The sequence below is a fragment of the Callithrix jacchus genome, chromosome 6 (genome assembly GCF_049354715.1).
Source record: "Callithrix jacchus isolate 240 chromosome 6, calJac240_pri, whole genome shotgun sequence".
NCBI classification, from domain to species: Eukaryota; Metazoa; Chordata; class Mammalia; order Primates; family Cebidae; genus Callithrix; species Callithrix jacchus.
The window spans coordinates 154,819,424-154,842,310 of record NC_133507.1 but is presented as its reverse complement, the minus strand read 5'-3'; the positions used below and the strand labels follow the sequence as shown (position 1 = coordinate 154,842,310).

Sequence of the window (22,887 nt, the reverse complement as noted above, 5' to 3'; positions counted from 1 at the left end):
AGAAGGGGCACTGAATATCAGCAGAAGGTTGATCTCGGCCAGTGTGCTGGGGCCTTGCACTGGAATGCTCTTTGCTATTTAGCAGTCAGTAAGTCAACAGAGAGAGTCCCCTCTTGGGGCCTGACCAAGAGTTTGACTGCCTGGATTAAGAAGTGAGCCAAAAGCCAACTCATTACCCTCGGAACTGGCTTCTTGTTCCAGCCTTGCCAGCTATCTTTCTCATCCTAATTTTTAAGAGTAAAATATGGTTTACCCTCTTCATCTTTCATTCTTCATGTTTCCTCTCAGCCTCCAAACCTGTCAGTGTTTCCACTCCTTCTGTGACCATTCCCACGCTTGGCTCTAGGCTAGCCTTCTTATGCCTCTCACCTAAATTATTGTAATGGCTTTCCTGGGCCCAGGTGTCTTTTGCTTCAATATCATGCATATTGCAGCCAAATTGAGCTTGAAAATCTCCTCCAAAATCTCCCATGCCTCCTTTATTTCCACTCCACATCCCTGTGGTTAGTGCCTGCCCTTCCAGTCCACTGTGACCTCCTGGTACTTTCCACTCCGATCAGTGTGGCCTCAGTGCTCTACCAAAACAAGCCATGTTAATATCAATCTTGTTCTTTTTTTCTTAAGAAATTCCTTGTCTTTTTTTCTCTAGCTTTCCAAATCCAACCCATCTTTTTAGGCTTAACTAAAATTTCATCTTCTGTGAATTAGTCTCTCATTTCTCATTTCATCTAGCTTCCTTTCCTCAGGTCTTTTGTAATACTTACAGTTTATATCCCACAATTTAACAAATAATGCTGTACTGATTTTATAGTCTTTGCTTATTTCCTGGGTCTTCAATATCTGCTTTATTATTCATTTATTTCTTGAAAAGATAATACAGGCATAGTGTTTTAAAAAGATCCAATGATCTGTTCCTTTCAGAAGTCATAAGTGACAAAAAAGAATTTTTGTATTCCCAGGATGCAACACTGAAAGAACTTCTGATATGTTCTGGAGATACTTTGCTTTTAATTGAAGGACAACTTCCTCCTCCGGTAAGATTTTACTTCTGAATAGACATCTTATAAGTAGTAATTACTGTTATCTGATTACAGAGATGATATAGTCTCATTTAGGGAAAATAGGGAAATTCAGATAGTCATAAAGAGAATAGAGAACTTTCCCCAAATGCTACCAATCAGATATGTTTCCTAACTTTTAAATATTCCCACACAAAATTAAAATCAATTACATATAACATTTTTATTTCCTACCTTTTATATTTAACATTTTAACCTTCTCATAAAATCCAAAAATAATCATCATATCCAAGGTAATGTTTTACTAGTTTAATTCATCTGTATCCTCATTGTTGGAAGCTTAGATTGTTTTTAATATTTTGTTTTTTATAAATAGTACTTAAATAAGTCTTTCTGAAAATAGTTCTAAATGTAGAATTGCTAAGTCCAAAGGTATGACCTCTTTAAAGGCTTGATGTTATACGCAGGAGCATGTGAGAGGGCTCATTTCACTGCCCTTTCCCAAGCATTGCATATCACTACTTTCTAAAACCAATATTGTTTCTTTTGAACTGAGGATGCACATAAAGGTGAACCCAAAAGAGAAAAAATGGCCCTAAATTTCAGCCTCCCCAGAGTGCTGGGGTTACAGGTGTGAGCCACCAAGCACAGCCAAAACTCTTTTAAACAGGGTCCTTGAAGTTGATTCATGGTTTTTGGTCCCATAAACAATTTGCATGAATATTCTTACACATATGGCTTTCTTTGCATGTACTAGTATATCAGAATGTAAATTCCTAAATGTGTAATGGCTGCACATTTTAAAATTCGGCAGACACGGGCAAATTATTCTACAGAAACTTCTCAGCAGTTTATATTCCTGCTACCAACTTACAAGTGTTCAAGTTTACCGATATTTTCACCAACATAATTTTCTGGTTTTTGACAGTCTGCTAGGTGAACAACTGGAATTTTGTTGTTCTGATTTACATTTATTTAATTGAATGAAGGTTGAGTATTTGTTAATCTTCACTAATCTGATAAACAGAAAAATATTCTAATGCACATTTCTTGAACTACCTATTTAAAATGTTATATGTGGTTAATTTTCACATCCTCATCTTCTGTTGTTGGAAATTAAGTACTGCAACAATAACACCTTTTATCTCTTCATAAACCTATTAAAGTTCTTCACTAACAAAAAAAAAATGAGGTGGGAAGAACTAGCTAAATAAGTAAAACTGAAATTACAGGGTGTGTATAAGACAATGGGTTTATTCCCCTTAGTTTGTATCAGAAACCCAACTTAGATCAATGGGCTCTTACATCTGTGTGATAAACGGCACTGCCGGGACTGGTATCCCGGGCCAGCAGCGCTTGAACTGCGCCTGGAAAGGCTGGTGTAGTGTGTTCAAGCAAATGCATTGTTCTTGTTTATGCTTCTCGTTTATTTTATCTTCTAAGATGCTTCTAAGCAAAGGACATTTTAGTCCAGTCACCCCAAAGTCTGATTTTTATTATTTTAAATTTTTGGTTGTAAAAACAAGTATAATTTATGACAGTTAATAAATCTAAAAAGAAAAATGGTAAGTTCAAGAACGTCTTATGTCATCAAGATGTTTCTTTCTATGGAAGTAAAAGTGAAGATTCACTTAATCTTTGTAATCAGAACAGCTAAACATGCTCCATTCTTCAGGGTTTCCTGAAGGTACCCATCTGGTGGTACCAGCTTCAGGATCCCTCAGGACACTGGGAGAGTCATCAGGACCAGACCAACTGTACTTCCTCTTGGGGCAGAGTATGGAGAGCCGCTTCCAGCCAAGGTGAGAACAGAATGGGATTTTAGCAGCCAGTGCATAATAGAGAGAGGTAAAATGACTGCCTGTGCTCTGAGAGTCAATTGAAATATTTATTTTAAAAATGTAAGGTTGAAAATCAAGACCTATTAATGTCATAAGTCATTCCAGACATTGCATACTAACACCATGCTATTTCTGTCGGTGCTCTGTGAGCTCCGTAAAGCACTACATATCTTATTGTTGTTTACTATTATATGAATATATTACACTTTTCCAAAAACTTGTATGTATCATCTCTCAAGATCCTCAGGATAACGGGGCCCCATTTATCACCATGTACCAGAACATTGAGGCTTCAGCCAATTCTAGGGATGTCATTGAAGCCCACCAGGGCAGAGACCAGGAGCCCACATTCTACATGTCACAGTCTTTCTGCCCCAGAACCCTTAGGAACTGCTTCTAGGGCATTTGACATCACCTCACTGACTTCTGAGAAGGAAAATAGACAAGTACAAGCATATTGTCTTACTCAGCATTCAGCCACACACATCAGTGCGTTCAGTTGCCCTTGTACAAAGAGGAGTTCCACTTCATTATAAAGAAAACACCATTTAATTTATTTTGTAACTGTAGATAAAGCAAGTACATTTTTAATAGGCCCAACTCTTTAGCGATTTTTTTCTTTGTATCATGTTTATTTAGTTTTTCTAGTGCCTTGAAGTATATTACTTATATTTCTTTTTAATCTTTTAAGCCTCAGTAATAAAATTAATATAAATGAGCCAAATTCTTATCTCCTTATTCTTTGAATTTAGGATTATATGGATAGAGTAATGCTGAATGAGCTATAAAATTGACATAAAGTTACTTTTTAGTTGGGTTACACTAGTTCATGTTAACTAATGATAAAAATGCTTTGGTGATAGAATTCTAGTTACATGTAGAATTGGATACAGAATTTAAAAGCATGTTTATTCAGTATGTTTCTACATGAAAGTAAATAAAAGGTTCCTTTTTTGGTAATACATCTGTATCACCACAAATGGGAAATACAGTCTTGTGTCACTTAGGAGTATGTTTTGAGAAATGCGTCATTAGGTGATTTTGTCATTGTGTGAATGTGGTAGAGTGATTACACAAAGCTAGATGGCAGAGCCTCCTCCACACCTAGGCTGTTCGGTGTAGCCTGTTGCTCATAGCCTGTTGCACGGCAGCTTGCTGTATGAATACTGAAGGCAGTCGTCACACAGTGGCAAGTGTTTGTGTATCTAAACAGAAGACGGAACAGTGAAAATACGGTTTTATAATTGTATAGGAACACGTCACATGTGTGGTCTTTGACCGAATAATTGTGTAGCCCATGATTATATATTTCATTCTTTAGAATTTCCTAACATTGTCTTTCCAGTAATGTCAGCCTGTAGTTTACTTAGGACACAAGAAGAACGTCTAATGCACTTAGCTGACTTCTAATCTGTCTGTAATTTCTTGCCATGCATTGGTGAAGTGCTCAGAAGTAAAGACAGCAAAAATAAGTGAAGACAAATGAAATTTAGTTGCCAGCTTTTATATTGTTTTCGATGAGAAAGCATTGTGTTTTTCCCTTTTTTAAAACAAACTTGGAAAGGCCTTCTTATTGTCAAGATTTACTCAATTTTGTAAACATTTGTTGGGCATTTATTATGTGGCACCCCTTGTATCCAGCACTGGGGAGACAAGATAGATGGCCTGCCTCCTTTAGAAAATCCTGTTGTTTTGAGGAGGAAGATTAAACACCTGCCCGTGCACACACACACACAAACACACGGAACAAGCTGGGATGAGTGTTATGAGAAGGAAACAGGAAGCTAACACACGGAATGCAGGCAGTATCCTACCCAAAAAGTCTTCTTTGAGGAAGGAGGGAGTGTGGAAAAGTACATTCGATGTAGGGTCATAAGTGTCACATTCCTCATGGTATTTTGCCAACATGCCCCTGCCTACTCGCCTGCCAGACAGGGCTTCCTCACAAGACTTGGATGCAGAGAGGCTCTTGAGTGGAATTTTTATAACCTATTTACGATATCAAAACATGGCAATGTATTACAGAAACACAAAATAAGTTTCAAGTTTCTTGTAAACATCCCGTTCTGTGCTTTGGAAGGTGCTCCTGGGAACGAGCCTGAGGAAGTTTCTCTCCTCTACTTGGGAGACATCGAGATCTCAGAAGATGCCACGCTGGCGGAGCTGAAATCTCAGGTCAGACTTCTTCCCTGCACCATAACTTAGTGGTAATGTGCCTTCTTCCAGTGAGATATTAATATATTCTTCTATCTCCTTTTCCCTCAATTACAGTCTGTTCTGATATGGCATTTGTCATATGCCATGTTCAGTGGTAAGTACCCGCAGGCAACACACGCCCATGGTGCGGACGGCTCCTCGTGGCCTCACTGGTCCCTCCTCTGACAGGCATGCTGTGCTTTTGTTTCAATCTATCCTCAGTGACTTGCGGCTTTTGTTCATTTTTATTTTTTAGGGACACATGGTTTCTTGGAACATTTGTAAAGCATTCACTTTCTACCTTTATTTACATTGTTTGTGTGCCATTGTGACCCATATGTTAGTGTTGTTATGAAGAGCTGTGTTACCGGTTTTCCAGGCAGGCAGAACAGCAGCTTTGATGTTAGGACGCTAAACTAGGTACTGTCTTGTTTCTTATGCATCGGCATTCACAGAGGAGGAAGGTTTTGTCCAAATGAAAAGGCTGGGTTAAGTACAACGGAGTTTTGAAGAAGCATCTGCCTACTGTTGGACTGAAATGAGCATTCCTTTCTTCTCTTAGAGGAGAGACTGGGGGGGCCTATATATGACTAGCGCTTGTTGATGTTTGGCTTTTGTGTGCCCTCAGCATATGAAATACCCTTCCTCAAGAAAAAGCAGACATTGGCCAGGTGTGGTGGCTCACATCTGTAACCCCAGCACTTTGGGAGTCCGAGGTGGGCGGATCACTTGGGGTCAGGAGTTTGGGACCAGCCTGGCCAACGTGGTGAAACCCCACCTCTACCAAAAGTACAAAAAAGAAAAAAAAATGCCGGGCGTGGTGGTGCACACATGTAATCCCAGCTACTCAGGAGGCCGAGGCAGGAGAATCACTTAAACCTAGAGGGGGAGGTTGCAGTGAGCTGAGATCATGCCACTGCACTCCAGGCTGGGCAATGGAGGGAGACTGCATCTCAAAAAATCAAAAAATAAAGAAAAAATAAAATTTTTCTCATGAGAACAAGTGGGAAGATACTTTTTTTTTTTTTTTTTTTGCTTCATACTAGGTTGAGGGATACAAAATTGCTGTTTTTAGGTTAAAACAAGGATGAATGTTGGTAATTTTATAGGCTCCAACCTGTGTATCAGTAGGGGCTTAAAGTGATCTACTCCTGCAGAATTAGAACAAGCAGTTTGGATCTACTGAATGCAACCCAAGATTCTGAAATATTTCAAAATCAAAAGCTGACTCATCTGCAGAGCAAACATTGGCGGAGAATTGCATTGGCATGGAATACAGCTGATGAGTCCCCGCTATGCTCTGCCCTGGTGAATTACTATTAGACCTGACTCTGCCTTGGTGAATTCTACTCACATGGAAGTTAATTCCAAAGTTTGATTTTTCAAACATGATTAAAAAGAAGCTTTTGGCTCAGATTTAGAGATAAGAGAACTCATTTCTTCCTCAAACTGATTTCGGTGGAGAGGAATATGAAGACTGCTCAGGGTTAGTGTCATTTAAGAGAGAGATTCCTGTGACTTTTAAAATGTTCTCAATACTGGAGAGACTCTTTCACTGAGATATCACTGTGTAGTGCTTCATTTTTTTTCTAAAACAGTATGTTTTGAAGAGTGCTTTTTAAAACCATTGGAGAAATGTCTGTTTCTTTCTATAGGCTTTGACCTTGTCCCCTTTCCTGGAGTTCGGTGTCCTGTCCCCAGCCCACCTCAGAGCCTGGACGGTGGAGAGGAAGTGCCCAGGCAGACTTTTACGAACTGACCGGCAGCCGCTCAGGTAGGTTCCTTGCTGGACGCAACGCCGTCACTCTGCTGCCGCCACACTGGCTAATGCAATGAATAGAGGAAGAATTGCTCTTCTGAGCTGAGCGAAAACATAAAGCCCATTCCTGGCTGGGCGCGGTGGCTCACGCCTGTAATCCCAGCACTTTGGGAGGCCGAGGCGGGTGGAACACGAGGTCAAGAGATTGAGACCATCCCGGTCAACATGGTGAAACCCCGTCTCTACTCAAAATACAAAAAATTAGCTGGGCACGGTGGCGCGTGCCTGTAATCCCAGCTACTCAGGAGGCTGAGGCAGGAGAATTGCCTGAATCCAGGAAGCGGAAGTTGCGGTGAGCCGAGATCACGCCATTGCACTCCAGCCTGGGTAACAAGAGTGAAACTCTGTCTCAAAAAAAAAAAGCAAGCCCATTCCTGGGCATGCCACACTTGTGACACTTTTCATCATAAGCCCCAACAAGACTTCAGTTTTTCATGTTAAGTATAAATGTAGTGTTGTGCATTTTTTCTGTGCTCCAGTGAATTATACAACTTAAAAGCATTTGGGGTGAGAAGAAAAGTAGGAGCAGCTATTTCTCACTCAGAAATGTTGGATTCAGCTGATCTTCCTTCTGAAACTTTGAACTTAAAGAGCAGTTCTGGTTCATTTCCTTTGCAAAAAGCAGCCCTGAGGCTGCTTTTTCTTTCTTTTCTTTTTTTTTTTTAAATAGACCGGGTCTGGATCTGTCGCCCAGGCTGGAGTACAGTGGCGTGATCACGGCTCAACTACAGCCTCAACCTCCTGGGCTCATGTGATCCTCCCGCCTCAGCCTCCTGTGTAGCTGGGACCTCAGGCATGTGCCGTGACACCAGGCTAATTTTTTGTTATAACAAGGTCTTCCTGTGTTGCCCAGTCTGGTCAGGAACTCCTAGCCTCAAGCAGTCCTTCCACCTTGGCCTCTCAAAGTGCTGGGATTATAGGCACGTGAGCCACTGTGCCTGGTCAAAGCCTTTTTTTTTTCTTCTTGAGATGGAGTCTGGCTCTTGTTATCCAGACTGGAGTGCAGTGGCGTGATCTTGGCTTACCATAAACTCCACCTCCCAGGTTCAAGCGATTCTCCTGCCTCAGCCTCCTGACTAGCTGGGATTACAGGCACCTACCACCACGCCCAGCTAATTTTTGTACTTTTAAAAGTAGAGACAGGGTTTTGCCATGTTGGCTGGGCTGGTCTTGAACTCCTGACCTCCCAAAGTGTTGGGATTATACACGTGAGCCACTGCGCCTGGCCAACGCTGCTTTTAATTAGTTCTGATTACCATCCCAAAGTGACTGGCATGAGAATCTTAACCCTGACTGAACATAGGGAAATTTCTTTGGCAATTTGGCCATCTTCCCAGAGCCGGACCTACATGTTTAATGACTCAAGTACCTAATGGTAACCACAGCAAGGATTCTCATTTTTCCCTTTTCCAAAAGCTTGGGTGTTCTTATAAGTACTCAGAAGACAATCCTTTGCTCAAGAAAAAGGCTTCAAATTGAGAAAAAATTATGTAAGAAATGTAAATGTTATGTCACTCAATATTATTTTGTTTCACTTATTATCAGGGAATGTAAGCTAGGGCGGAGAACTGAGATCTGCTTAGAGCACCTTCAGAAAGGAGAAGACCTGGGGTAAGAAACTCGACTCTGCATCGACAGTGACACACACATATTTTAACACAGTTTGCCTTTTTAAGGTTTAACAACTTAACAGTGTAGTATTTTTTTCACTGTTTCTAAGTAGCCTAGCAACTTAAAATAGATTGTGTTCTAGAAATGTGTTTGTATGTCTGGTGTCTAAAACTTGGAACCTGTTCTCACATAAAAACAGTAAGGGAGAAGTAATTTTTCAGTAACCCTGAAGTGCACATTGACCCCGTGGTGACCCTGAAGTGTCAGCAAGAGGCCCACCCACAGCTGTCATGGTGTGTTCCGACAGTTGCCGCTCAGCAGATTTATCATTGCTCCCATCACCCTGCCCCCTTATTCTACTTTATACATCCTCATAGCACCTGACAGCTTCTGAACTTACCCATGTATTTGTTAGTATCTGTCTCCCACTATTAGAATGTAAGTACTTGATTCATTGCTATATCCTCAATACTTAGAAGAGTAATAGTGCCCATGTCCTAGTCAATAATTATTTATTAAATAAAGATGCACCCAAAATTGTCTACAATCAAGCCATCTTGTTCTGTTTTCACTGTAGGAAAATGTTTTACAAGTCCTTTTGTAAATATCATGAACTATTAAGATTTGCTGTAGCCGTTAACGATGTGGATATCCTCCTTCTTGTTGTCTGCTTATTATATGGAAAGCACTCTTTCATCCATGTCTAACCTGTATTTAATTTTAGTGTTTTTATAAAAACGCATTCTTAATACAAGTTGTACAACCAGAAATAGTTTCCTGGAGGGGAATTCCAGGATCAAATGGTATGGACATTTTAAACCTCTTTAAATAGTTAAATATTTTTCAGATAAGTTGTACCAGAATATGAGTGTGTATTTTACCTTGCCCACAAACCAACATTGAATATTTCATTGTCTAGATGTTTCCTGAATTGATAAATGAAAGATGATTTTTTTTTTTTTTTTTTTTTTGAGGCGGAGTTTCGCTCTTGTTACCCAGGCTGGAGTGCAATGGCGCGATCTCGGCTCACTGCAACCTCCGCCTCCTGGGTTCAGGCAATTCTCCTGCCTCAGCCTCCCGAGCAGCTGGGATTACAGGCACGCACCACCATGCCCAGCTAATTTTTTGTAATTTTAGTAGAGACGGGGTTTCACCATGTTGACCAAGATGGTCTCGATCTGTTGACCTCGTGATCCACCCGCCTCGGCCTCCCAAAGTGCTGGGATTACAGGCTTGAGCCACCGCGCCCGGCCGAAAGATGATTATTTTGTTCTCATTTGCTCCAGTGCTTTGATGACTAGTAAGTTCAGGCATTTATGCAAACTGTATTTTGTGAGTGCATGAATGAATTATTTCATGTATTTTGCCTGTTTCTGCAATGAAGTCTAAGGGAAAAGCTCTCTTGGAATTTGTGTGAGCTCTTTGTGATTTTGACCCTTTGTCACAATGATTGTAAGCAGTGTCAGGTTTTGATAGACACAGTGCCTTTTGTCCTCTTGAAGAGCAGCTGTGCACCTCCTCAGGCCCCTTCCGTGGGCTCTTCTGTCCTTGGCTGACCTCCAGGCCACTCCTGCTCTCCTCAAGGAGGCCTCTAGTCCGTCCTGTTTCTCTCCAGTAGCCTCTGTCCCCTCCTTGGCAACTTCAGCATCTGTGCCGATGCCCTTTCCCTCCTCTGGCCGCACTGCGCTGGGCGAGGCCCCACTCCCTGGCCAGCAGACCCTCCCCCGTCGGGACATGGGACTCTGCAGCCTCTGCTCTTGCACTCTGCACTCTCCTGATTCCACAGGCCTACATCCTCCCATGTGCTCTCTTTCTTCCAGTCATTTCTTTTCTCTCATTGTGTCACCTCTTTTGATGGTAGAAATACTTAACAGAAGTACAACATCTAAAAATCGGTCATTGTCTCAGCATCCTAAGAACAAGTTTTCATTTCCCCTCACAGCCTTCTATTTCTTATCTGTAGCTTTTCCTCCATGGCCTCTGCTGACCTCTGCACGTCTCTGTTCCTCCTGACTTGCTGAGTGTTGCTCTTTCTCCTCCTCCTGCCAAGGTTTCTCATCTCCCACAGCTGCAGCCTTGTCTCTCACACCTGCCGTGTCTCTCTTCCCAATTCCAGCCCTCAGGTTCTCCCTGGGTACCTCACAGCGGCCCAGATGTATAGCCCCCAAAGTCAAGGGCGTAACTGCCTGCCTCTAGCCCACTCTCCTCCTGCCAGCTGCTGGGCTGTCATGCTGGGCCCCTCTCCGCCACCTCTGTCCTTTTCTCCTGCACTGAGGAAGGTTCCCTCCCCTCGCTGGGGGGCTCTGCTGTGGACTAAGAATGGGATCTTCACTTCCACTCTTCATAGATTGAAGGAAATTGAAGTGAGGAATAAGGATTTGCCACTAGCATCCAGCATTTAGGGAAAATCTCTCCTTATGAAAACCAGAAGAGCTAGAGGGGAAGCTTTGCCCACCGTGCCTCAAGTTACCATGAGGTTTTGTTTGTTTGGATTTGGCACTTGACAGTCTTCTGGTGTAGCCCACAGGACATGCTGCTGAGGACACAGATGCGCATCCCCAGCGAGAGGACCTATACCCCTGCTCTGGACCTGGTGTGGGACACGGCCCAGGGCAGGACTCCTGGCTCCCTGAGGCAGAGGGTTGCTGATTTCTATTGTCTTCCTGTGGAGAAGATTGAAATTGCCAAATACTTTCCCGAAAAGTTTGAGTGGCTTCCGATATCCAGCTGGGTAAAGTTGTGGGGCTGTCACAGAGAAGTCGGGGCTTACTGGCCTAGCAGTGAGGTTAGCTGCAGCTTTTCACAGTGAGAGAGAATTTAGTGAGAACGTGTGTGAGAGAGAATTTAGTGAGAACATGACAGAGAATTTAGTGAGCACTTGAGAGAATTTAGTGAGAACGTGTGAGAGAGAGAATTTAATGAGAACGTGCGTGAGAGAGAATTTAATGAGAACTTGAGTGATAGAGAATTTAGTGAGAACTTGAGGTTGAGTTTTGCTTATTTAAGATGTTTGATTTTCCCATAGAACCAACAAATAACCAAGAGGAAAAAGAAGAAAAAACAAGATTGTTTGCAAGGGGCACCATACTACTTGAAAGATGGAGATACTATTGGTGTTAAGGTAAGCTGTTTAACAGCAGATTTACCACTTTGACAAGACATGAGGGTCACATGAGTTTATAGAGACATTTTATTGAATCTTCAAGATGTAGATAATCCCATTTTATACAAACTGTTTCAGAGAATGGATTAAAAAAAAAAAAGAGGGAAAACCGGACAGCTGACTTTACAAGGCCACTGGAACCTCAGTATCCAAACTGCCAAGGACAGTAAAATAAAATACAGACCAGTTTTACTTCTGACCGTAAATGTAAAATTCTAAGTAAAATACTAGCAAGCTCGGCCTATTACTGTGTGACGTGATGTCAGACATCCAAGGCATGGGAGGGAGGCAGTGTGAAGAGTAGAGTATGTGAGAAACATCCTGCCAGCCTAAGGAGATGCAGAAAAGCGTAACATCCAATTTATTACTAAAAGCCCATGTTCATTCATGACTTTAAAAAGGAACTTAGCCAACTAGGAATCGAAGGGAACAGCTTCACCTGATGCACATACCTACCCAAAGCCTCTAGCAGCAACACAGTGACAGCTTCAAAAGCTTCAATTTGCATTAAAGGGGGACCCAAAATAAGGATTCCCTTAACCACCCCTTCTGTTGAACACTGCACTAAACAACACGGGCAGTGTATGGCCTCCCTCCCTGTCAAAAGAAAAGCAAATACAAATTGAAAGAGAGGTAAAAGAAATTTTAAAAGGAACATGTAAAACTGTTCTTACAGAGGAGGTTTAAGTGGGGGGCACGGTGGCTCACGCCTGTAATCCCAACACTTTGGGAGGCCAAGGCAGGTGGATCACTTGAGCCCAGGAGTTCGAGACCAGCTTAGACAACTTAGTGAAACTTTGTCTCTACAAAAACATACAAAAATTAGCCAGGTGTGGTAGCACACGCCTGTAGTCCCCACTACTCAGGAGGCTGAGGGAGGAGGATCACTTAAACTAGGGAGGTGGATGTCACAGATCACTCCACTGTACTGCAGCCTGGGCAACAGACATCCCATCTCAAAAAAAAAAAGACATTCAAGAGACTATACACAGATAAATGATTTGATCTGATAAGAGAATTCAAACGGTTCCAAGATCAGTATAAAACCTTCTGGAGAATATACAAAAACATACAGTGTTAAAGCTTCTGTGAGACACACAGCCATGTCATGTTCTTGGAAACCTCGCAATAGTAAAGGTATCAGTTCTTCCCAAGTCTGTAAACTCAGTGCAATTCCAATGACAATCCATAGAGATTAAACAAATTGATAGCATGAATTCATATAGTAGAGCAGAGGGCCAAAAGGCTAAGATTTTCTTTTGGGACAGTGTCTCGCTCTGTCACTTAGGCTGGAGTGCAGTGGGACAATCTTGGCTCACTGCAAGAATAAAAAAGACAGGGTCCTTGCCTTACTGAGTGTTGACTGATGACAGCTGTGGTGGCAGTATAGCATTGAGGCAGGGGTAGACAAACAGGTTCATGGACAGGGCAGAAAGCCCAGAAGCAGAATCACACATGGAAGGAATTGTGACAGATAATTGAGGCTACACTGAAAAATGGGTTATTCAATGAATCGTGCTGGGAAACTTAGTTCTCTATATATAGGAAAATCTTATTCATTAATTTTCATAAATAAATTTTATACAGGTTGAGTATCTGTTATTCAAGATGCTTGGGACCAGAACTGTTTCAGATTGCAGGTTTTCTGGGGGTTTTGGAATATTTGCACTATACATAAGGGTCAAGCATCCCTAATTCAGAAATCTGAAATCTGAGATGTTCCATTGAGTTTTGGATTTCTGGATTAGGGAGGCTCAACTGGAATCAGTGTTTGGCCCCGTAAAACCTGTACTTATCTTTGCTCACACCATAGTTAACAGGCCATCCAGTGAAAAGCACTCATTTTCAATCTTTAAAAGACATAAGAAAATCTTTGTCTTCAGGTTAAGGATTTCTTTTTTGGGGGGGATGGGTGTCTCACTCTGTCACGCAGGTTGGAGTGCAGTAGCACGATTTCCACTCACTGTAAGCTCTGCTTCACGGGCTCAAGTGATCCTCCCACCTCAGCCTCCCAAGTAGCTGGGACCACAGTCATGTGCCACTACACCCGGATAATTGTTTATATTTACCAAAAATACAGGGTTTTGCTATGTTTCCCAGGCTGGTCTCAAACTCCTGAGTTCAGGCAGTTCAGTGAACTGCCTCAGCCTCCCAAAGTTCTGGGATTACAGGCATAAGCCACCACACCTGGCAAGAAGGATTTCTTAATCAAAAAGTGCAAACCATAAAAGAATTGATAAATTTGGTTACATTAGAAGTAAAAATTTTTGTTTATGAAAGGAAACCATAAAAACACTGAAAAGGTAAGTCACAAACGGGAGAGACATATGCAGCGGGACAGCAGCGGGTTATTCTCCGTATATACAGCAGACCTTCTACAGATGGGTCATCAAAAAATAACCAGACAGAGGAGAAGCAGACCAAGATTACTGGCAGTTCACAGAGAAGAACAGAATGGCCAGGAAACACAGGAAAAGGGAACCCACTTCCCAAGTGAGCTGGGAACTGCAGAATCTAGCAGAGAGCTGCCGTTGTAAACTGGGCATGACTGTTGGAACGCCCACACATGGCTGGGCGCAGTGGCTCACGCCTGTAATCCCCAGCACTCTGGGAGGCCGAGGTACTCTGGAGAGCAGTTTGGTGTTATTTTAGTCCACAGATGCTCAGTGAGTCCCACTGCCAGCTATATTCCCTAGAGTAACTTCCCATAGCTGTGCGGAGACACAGACCTGCTCACTGAAGCACTCACTACTGGTAATAGGATGCAGTGGAAAGAAATTAAGTGATAGGGTGTCTTTTTTTTTTTTAATTTTTTTAAAGACAGAGTCTATGTCGCCCCGGCTGGAGTGCAGTGGTGTGATCTCAGCTCACTGCAACCTCTGCCCCCACTGGGTTCAAGCGATTCTCCTGCCTCAGTCTCCCAAGTAACTAGGATTACAGGTGCACACCACCATGCCCAGCTAATTTTGGTATTTTTAGTAGAGATGGGGTTTCACATGTTGGCCAGGCTGGTCTCAAACTCCTGACCTCAGGTGATCCACCTGCCTCAGTCTCCCAAAGTGCCTGATAAGTTCTTAAGGGGATAAATAAATGGGAAAAAAAATATATTAAACCAGAGTGGCATATGTCAGCATTATTATATGCCCAGATATTTAATGTGGAAAAGAAAATGGAGTCACAGAGTCATCATTTATATAAACTACGTAAAATGCTAGGGGGCTGAGCGCGGTGGCTCATCTCTGTAATCCCAGCACTTTGGGAGGCCAAGGCAGGCAGATCACTTGAGGTCAAAAGTTTGAGACCAGCCTGGAAAACATGGTGAAACCCCAACTCTACTAAAAACACAAAAATTAGCCAGGCATGGTGGCCTGAGCCTGTCGTCCCAGCTACACAGTCCCAGCTACTCGGGAGGCTGTGGTAGGAGGATCACCTGAGCCTGGGAGGTAAGAGTTTGCAATGAGAGGAGACCGTGCCACTGCATTTCAGCCTTGGTGACAGACTGTGTCTCAAAAATAAAATAATGCTAGGGATTGCTGAGGGTCATGTCTCTAGGTAGTAATGGAATGAAAGTGAGGACGGGGGCAGTGACCCAGCCTCAGTGTAGTGGTCACCTCTTGGGCACAGAGGGGCATCAACAGAATCTAGTAAGTTTTTTCCTTTAAAAATGAAGTAAACATGGTAAAAGGTAAATACTCTAGGTAACAGTTACTGAGCATTTTACTACATGCCAAACAATATACACTAGCCCCATCCATGTTCACATGTAATTCCTGTAATCTTCATAACAGCCTCTAAAGTAGGTGCCATGTTAAGATGGGGGAAGTGAAGCCCAGGAAGGTTATGTAACTTGTTCAGGGTGCACAGCTCGCATGTCCATGGATTGGAGCCCAGGCAGTTTGGCCCTGGCGCCCTCGCTGATCGGGCCCGAGAACATGGGTACATGGGTGTCTGTTCCATCACCTCTGTATTTCCTCTTACTTTGTAATGTTCCACAGTTTTTTTTTTTTGAGACAGTCTTGCTCTGTTGCCCAGGCTGGAGTGCAGTGGCATGATCTCAGCTCACTGCAACCTCCACCTCCTGGGTTCAAGCAATTCCCCAGCCTCAACCTCTCCACAATTTTTAAACATGTGTCACTAGCAATTTACTGAAATAGAAATTACGATATTTGCTTATCATGTCAGTGTATTAGAATAGAGACAATAATATTTGTCATGATGTGTTCCTGGCAGAGGTCGGGTACTGAGAAGCACACAGACCCTCCTGCAGAGCCTGGTTAATATCTTAGTCATTGAAGGGTCGAACTGTGATATGTAACCAGAGCCAGCTCCCCCACATCCAGCCCTGAGAATGCAGCCAGCAACCTGGGCCACCCCCAGCACGAACCCCCAGGCCCTGCGCTGCGTCTCCTGACACACCTCCCTTCCCGGGTGCACTCCTGAGGCATCCTCCCTGTGGACAGCACTTATGGAAATAACATGCATGTGGAAAACGACCTGCAAGTCCTGGGAAAGGGAGGAGGCTTGCCTGTCACTGGCACGCACTGGGCAGCCTGTGTTTGCAAACCCAGTAGTTAAGGCTGTGGGAGATGCCAAGGAAGGAAAAGCCAAGTTGGTGCCTCTCAGAAACTGGGGCTGGCTATAGAAATACAGAGGGGAGAACAGACTGACCGTACCTATAAAGCAAACAGCTGTGCTCCCAGGGTGGTGACGAGAGCCCTGTGCCGACGTGGATGATCTGTGCTTCACGTTCTTGCCTGGTCACCCTTTAAAGCTGCCCTGTTGGGCCATTCCCAGTGGGAGCTTCTGGAGCTGAAGGCAAAGGTCAGATGGCTGGAAATTAATTTTCCTCACGATGTGCTTCCTGCCACCTGCCCGAGTTTCCTTTCATCAAGCAAGAGGATTTTTTTTATCAGTTATTAACCTAGTTTATGTAAATTTGGATCTCTCCTTTTGCCAATATAGGTAGTTTTTTAAACATGCCTCTTTTAAATGTAAGCTAAAAAGATGTCTGAAAACACTGCTCATTAATTCTTTTGAAATGTAGAATCTCCTGGTTGATAATGATGACGATTTCAGTACAATCAGAGATGACATTGGAAAAGAAAAGCAGAAACAGCTGGCTCTGGAGAAGAGGAAAAGGTAATTCTGGGATCCGCACGGACCCGCAGCTGGCAGAGTCCTCTCTGACTCTTGCTCCTGCCTGCAAACTGATAGGGGCTGGGAACGCTTGTTGATTCAAATCGCACACAAAGCGCACTGGTGTGGCGGGTCCTTTTCCCTCTCCTTGAGTGCCTCCTCCTGGAGCTTTCTGTGGAACAGGTGACGTCCATGTGGACCGCAGAGGCACGATGAGACCACGGATCCACGGTTAGGCTGTCACCCTCCTTCCTCCCCACGTGCAGCCTCTCCCTCTGCCTGGGGCTGGGCTTTCCTTCAGGTCTCCAGCACCACCGCATCCTGCTGCCACCTTGGCCCTGCTGCGGTCTCCCTGTCCTTCTCCCTCTCTGTCCAAGGTTCCCGAGAGCCTGGCCACTCCTCCAGGGGAAGGTGCTGTGGCTACTTCCTCCCGGGCACTGCCTCGCTCTACTCAGGATTCCTTCCCTCTCTCCCTACTTTCCGTGTTGGCACCGCCTGCTCTTGCTTGGCCCTGTGCTCACTGCCACTGAAGGAAGCACATGCTGCTCGCAGGCAGGCCAAGCCACAGACTCTGTGCATCCAGCTCTCTGCTGGCCTCCAGGCCACACATAGCCCCCCAGGAACTTCCACTCCACACACCCAGACCTGGGGCATGAGGCACAGTTCGCACTGCTCAGCTGTCCACCACCACAAGTCTGGGGACCTCCCCATGGCATCAGCTCCATGCAGGCCACCTCTTCCTCTTCACCCCAGCTCCCCGTCTCAGGGACTCTGGGTCTCTCCTAAATCTTCCTTTTGTCATGGTCTGACTGCTTCTGCCCTGGTGGATTTCATCTTTTCCTGCCCAGATGACTGCAAGAGCCTCATCTGGCCCTGCTCCCCCTAATCCCTCTCAGTATATTGTCTACCGGTGTGCCAGTGACTCCATGCCCTCTGCCACTGGGGAAGACAGGTCCAAGGTGTAGGTGGCAGGGAGGCGGGCATGACCTCGTGACTGTGGCAGAGGTGAGGATTCAAGCGTGGTTAGAGGCTACTGGAGGGTGTGAATGGGGACCCCTTGACATACTTGCTGGCTGCTTCATGGTGGATTCCAGGAGGTAGAAGTGGAGTCAGGGAGTCGAGGGAGGAGACTCCCTGAGTGAAGATGGTGGTGGGTGGGGACTTGTTGGGGGAAATGGCAATGGAGGAAGGGCTTACAGAGTGCCTACAAGTCTGGTTACTTTGTATTGCTACAGAAGGGGTTTTAAGCACTTGAGCATACTACATACTATAACAGAGTCAAGGTCAATGCGCACTTGGAACAAGAAGGCTTGGGGACGTTTACCTCCCCAGAGGCCTGGCGCAGTTTGCCATGGTTAACTGTTCCCAGTACTTGTAACCACTTTATGTACTCTGCAAACCCTTCCTCCATTACCGTTCCCCCCAGCAGGGCCTGCGTGAGTTCTGCTAGCAGAGGGGTGGCCTGTCATTCACAGCTGGACCCTCAGTACCTAGAACGGTGCTTCCCTAGCTGCTTAGTAGACACTGTCCGGTGAGTGGGTTCATTCATTCATTCTGGAGATGGAACAGGGGGTCCTCTGTGGCGGCATCTCAGACTGTGGTGCCCTGCTTCCCTCCGCCCTCCTCCCCAGCCCCTCCTCCAAGGTATGGCCCCTAGACCTGGGACCCCAGGATGGCAAAGAACATGTGTCCTCACCCCCATTTGCCGCTCTGCAGCCCACAGGTCCTGGTGCCCTCAGAGGCCTGGAGACATGGGAGAGGGGCCGCCTGGATGCTTCGGGGTTTTCCTACTCAAAGGCCAGACACACACACACACATACACACATACATCAAATTCTGTGTCTAATACATAGAATACATAGACACTAAAATACTGCATTTTTCCTCATTTTAAATGTGATGCCACTGACTTCATCAGCCTTCTCACATGCATTCTCTGTCAAAGCCTTAGCTGTCACCAGGGCTGTTATTTAGAGACATCCAACAGTTTTCCAGGCCCTAAAATCTCCATTTTCATCTGTGCTGCTTCATACAGCACATTTTAAATCTCTGTGTTGCTGTCACTGAAAACCTTATCTTAAGCCTCATACATGCTCTTTGCAAAGAGTAGACCACTGGTGCCTTATGAACACCATGATGTAACACTTACAATATTGTTTTTATCTACTTTTTGGAGTTAATGGAGTCACGTGCTTTCAAAAGCCACCAAAGAGGTTCACTGAGAAATCTCTGTACCTGCCTCCCCAGGTACACAGCCTCTCCCAGATGGGCCAGCCTAACAGTCCTGCATCTCCTAAGAGAGACCTGCATATAGGGGCAGATGAGCTTTCCCTTCTCTTTTGACACAAGAACTTTCTTGGTAACCTTGCTGTTTTCCCGTACCAGTGTGTACCCAGCTACCCCATCTCGTGGTAGGGGCATGGTGTCCTCATGCCTGGGTAGACCACAGTTTAGATGACATATGCCCACCTCACACACTTCCAGGCTGTTGCCAGCTCTGTCACCATCACGGTGAATAACCTTGTATATTCACCATTTTGCAATACAGATGTGGATATATCAGTAGGGCAGGTTTCTGCAAGTGGAGTTGCTAGGTCAGAGGTATGGCTATAAACGTATCTGCAAATAGAAAGAGACAACCAATCCAACACAACTATAGGAAAGGGTAAGAGCAGTGCAAAGACAAGGAACCACAGATTGCTTGCCAACACAGAGAAACATGCTCAGCCGGTCACTCATGATAAAAGAGATGCAATCTGAAGCTACTGAGACAGCACCGCACGCCCACCAGCAGCGCTGAAGTGGGAAAGACCCATGTGCTGAGGATGCAGAGTACTTGGGGCTGTCATCCGGTGTGTGGCTGTGGGGTTGGCACAGGCACTTTGGAACTTGGGACAGTAGTTCCTTCTGCATCTCCTGTGCACTTCCCGGTACCCAACCATTCTACTCCTTTAAACGTGGACAAGTGCCCACCAAGATGTCCCCAAAAATGCACAGCAGCTTCATTCAGCATGGCCAGATTCTAGCCGTGTTGACGGAAAGGCTGTTCAGCAGTAGCAGGCAGGTGGGCCATGGAGGCTTCCTGCTGGTGCCTATGCAGCATAGGCAGGCCCCACACATCAGGCTGGGCCAAAGCACCCGCTGCACAGGGCCATGGGCCAGGGGGTCACAGTGAAAGCCAGTATCCTGGGTGAGGTGCCGAGTGTGTTTCTCTCAGGACAGGACTGAAGAGACAGAGGCAGCTGCTGCACCATGTCACACAGGTGTGCACAATCGTGACAAGTCGCACAGTGGTGTGCTTGCCATGTGTGTTTGCCAGGTGTGCCCTCCAGGTGTTACTCTTCCATTTACAAAGTAAGGAAAGGAAGGTTTCTCAGCTGTGAGGCGTTTTCGCTAAGCAGATGCGGAAAGCCCCAGAGCCTGCACCATGCCAGGCCACCAGGACAGGGCAGCCATGGGCCTGGCACAGGCGCAGGGCAAACTAGGACCCTCTGGCAGGTGGCTCGGAAATAGCTTTCCAGTTGAAAATGCATGTCCCTGCGACCCATGAAATTAGAGTGTATTTTGGAGTCTTTGTGAACCCCTCACCCTGGTACCTACCACGTCCATGAGTCAGTGACTGTCTGTGTCTGCAGCCGAGAAGCCCTCCATGAACAGAGCAGCTACATCCTCTCCAGTGCAGAGACGCCTGCCCGGCCCCGAGCCCCAGAAGCTTCTCTCTCCATCCACGTGGGGAGTTTCAGATAGCCCTCTACGGCTCCTCTCCCAATGAACTCTCCAGCTGATGTCACAAACGTGGGATTCCTGGGCATAGGGACTGACTGCCTGGCACCTCCGATCCCAAATCCTCTGCTTCGTCTGAGCACAGGGACTGCTCCTCTGAGGCCTGGCCAGTGCACATGGCCACTCAACTCTGCAACACGCAGCAGCCACGGGGGCTGGCCTGGCACAGGCCTGGACACCACCCACGCAGCTGCCCGTAGGTGCTGAGCTCTCACACCACACCTGGCCCCAGCTGCCTTTTCCTGCTTTTAACCAGAAACTGCACAACGGGTGCGTAAACTGCAGGTATGCAGGCAGCGCATCCTACCGGGGAGAGGTGCAGGGATCAGCCCGCCTGCCTTCCTCTGTGTTCAGATGACTGTCGTTCGCGCTGACTGGGTTCTCATAGCGTCGTCTCAGGCCACTGCCCCACCATGCTCGTGCTGAGCAGAGCAGAAGTGGGGTCTGCTTTCCCAACCTCATTTCCCCCACTCATTCTGGCCCCACACGCTCCATATGTGCCCTTTGGTCTGAGTTAAAACTGCGATGCTGAAAAGTGCAAGCTCTTTCCACGGGGAGGAGCCAGACAGGGCGCCCTCCAAGGGTGAACCTGCTCTGCTAAGCCAGGGCGGCTGCTGCGTAGGTCCACAGCCCAAGGGCCCAGTGTCTCCTTGACGCTCTGTGACATGAAGGTCCTTGGATCTCGAGGACTGTGGCTGGTGCCGTCCACAGCGCCTCAGCCTCTTCCTGTGTGGAAGGGAGGCAGGCAGAGCTGTGGCAGATAGGGCTGGCATAGCCCAGGTTCCAGGTGTCCTGGGTGGCCTGAGTGGGTTCCCGAGTAGCCTCAGTGAAAACACCTGAGAAGAAAACGTCAACTAAGTAAGGGTTTTTCCACTTAATCTAGCCCCAATCTCTGGTCAGCTTAAAGGACTTAATTGGCATTTGTGAGAGAGAAATAGCACCTGTGTCACTGAATTGACAGGGATACAGATGGTTGACTTTCTCAGACAGCAACTTAGCAGAAAGCAGCATCCCTGAGACGGTGTCACGTTTGGAGCCTGCTTGTCACTTGGGCCTCATCACTGATGTGAAGCAGCACTGAAGTGTGAGGGGCAGAAAGGACACCGCCGGCATCAGGCACTCCTGCCTGTGACTCCTTTCCAACAAGCTGACACTGAGCCTGAGGCCCGCTGTGCCCTGTGTCCTCCCCCAACAAGGTCAAAACCACTACCAGACAAGCCACGTTGCTTCCGCACACGTGTCTGGGAGCATCTGCCATCGAGGTCTGTGCGTTTGTGAAGCACTGGGCCGTAAGGACTGGACTCTGACTCGCAAGCTGCCTTCCAGCTCCCAAACACTAATCCCACTCAGGAGACTCGCACTGGGTGTAGACTGCATCTTTACAGAGGGAGATGGAGGCTTCTGATGTCACCAGAGATAGAAGTATCATGACAGGAGCTGGGCGCCCAGCCCTTCGGTAAGCTGTTCTGTTTCCGTGACTGACTGACATGTTTCTGTAGAATGTCCCTTCATCTCATCTTGACATAATGAATACTAACAAAATCGCTGAAAAGCTTTGCTGTTGAGAGGCCAGAAGCCTCCTGGAGTGTCTCTGGAAGTCCCAAGACACATGTGCGTTATGTGCCTTGAAGTGCCGTCCAGCAGGGTGTGTGTGTCCGGGCCCACCTACGCGCATTGCCTTTTCCCTTTCTTCCTTTTTTTTTTTTAATTTGGGGCTTGAGTGGGTTATACAGGGAGAACGTTGTATGATTTTGGTAAAGGAAAAATAAACCATTTGTTTTTAAAGTTGTAGTCCTTAGCTGCTTTTGGTCGCCAGCTACTTCATGCTCAGCTTGCTTGAGAGAGGAGCTTCTGGCCAGGCACGGTGGCTCACGCCTGTATTGCCAGCACTTTGGGAGGCTGAGGTGGGTGGATCACCTGAGGTCAGGAGTTAGAGACCAGGCTAGCCAACATGGCGAAACCCCATCTCTACTAAAAATACAAAAAAAAAAAAAAAGTTAGCTGGACACAGTGGCACCCACCTGTAATTCTAGCACTTGGGAGGCTGAGGAAGGAGAAGTGCTTGACCTTGGGAGGCAGAGGTTGCAGTGAGCAGAGATGGTACCATTGCACTCCATCCTGGGTGATGGAGTGAGACTCTCTCAAAAAAAAAGCTTTTGGCTGAATGCAGTGGCTCACACCTATCATCACAGCATTTTGGGAGGCCAAGGTGGGTGGATCATTTGAAGTCAGGAATGTGAAACCAACCTGGCCAACATGAAACCCCATCTCTACTAAAAGTACAAAAATTAGCCAGGTGTGGTGGCAGGTGCCTGTAGT

At 45.8% G+C, this 22,887-nt stretch overlaps 1 protein-coding gene across 4 annotated transcripts in view; it reads left to right on the top strand.

Annotated features, from left to right (window-relative positions):
• The window catches only part of USP40 (ubiquitin specific peptidase 40), an 89,305-nt gene extending 66,952 nt beyond the window's left edge, over positions 1-22,353 (top strand). For 3 of the 4 annotated variants that reach the window (XM_078328853.1, XM_008999719.4, XM_078328854.1), the window contains 9 exons: positions 960-1,034; positions 2,695-2,821; positions 4,941-5,035; positions 6,712-6,830; positions 8,421-8,486; positions 11,007-11,217; positions 11,512-11,607; positions 16,694-16,788; positions 20,421-22,353. In XM_078328853.1, the coding sequence (XP_078184979.1) occupies positions 960-1,034; positions 2,695-2,821; positions 4,941-5,035; positions 6,712-6,830; positions 8,421-8,486; positions 11,007-11,217; positions 11,512-11,607; positions 16,694-16,788; positions 20,421-20,532 (996 nt within the window). In that variant the 3' untranslated portion in view covers positions 20,533-22,353. Of the gene's footprint in view, positions 1-959; positions 1,035-2,694; positions 2,822-4,940; positions 5,036-5,131; positions 5,172-6,711; positions 6,831-8,420; positions 8,487-11,006; positions 11,218-11,511; positions 11,608-16,693; positions 16,789-20,420 lie in introns of all 4 variants that reach the window. The other variant, XR_013519163.1, reaches the window with a different exon arrangement.
• Positions 22,354-22,887: the final 534 nt, after the last annotated feature.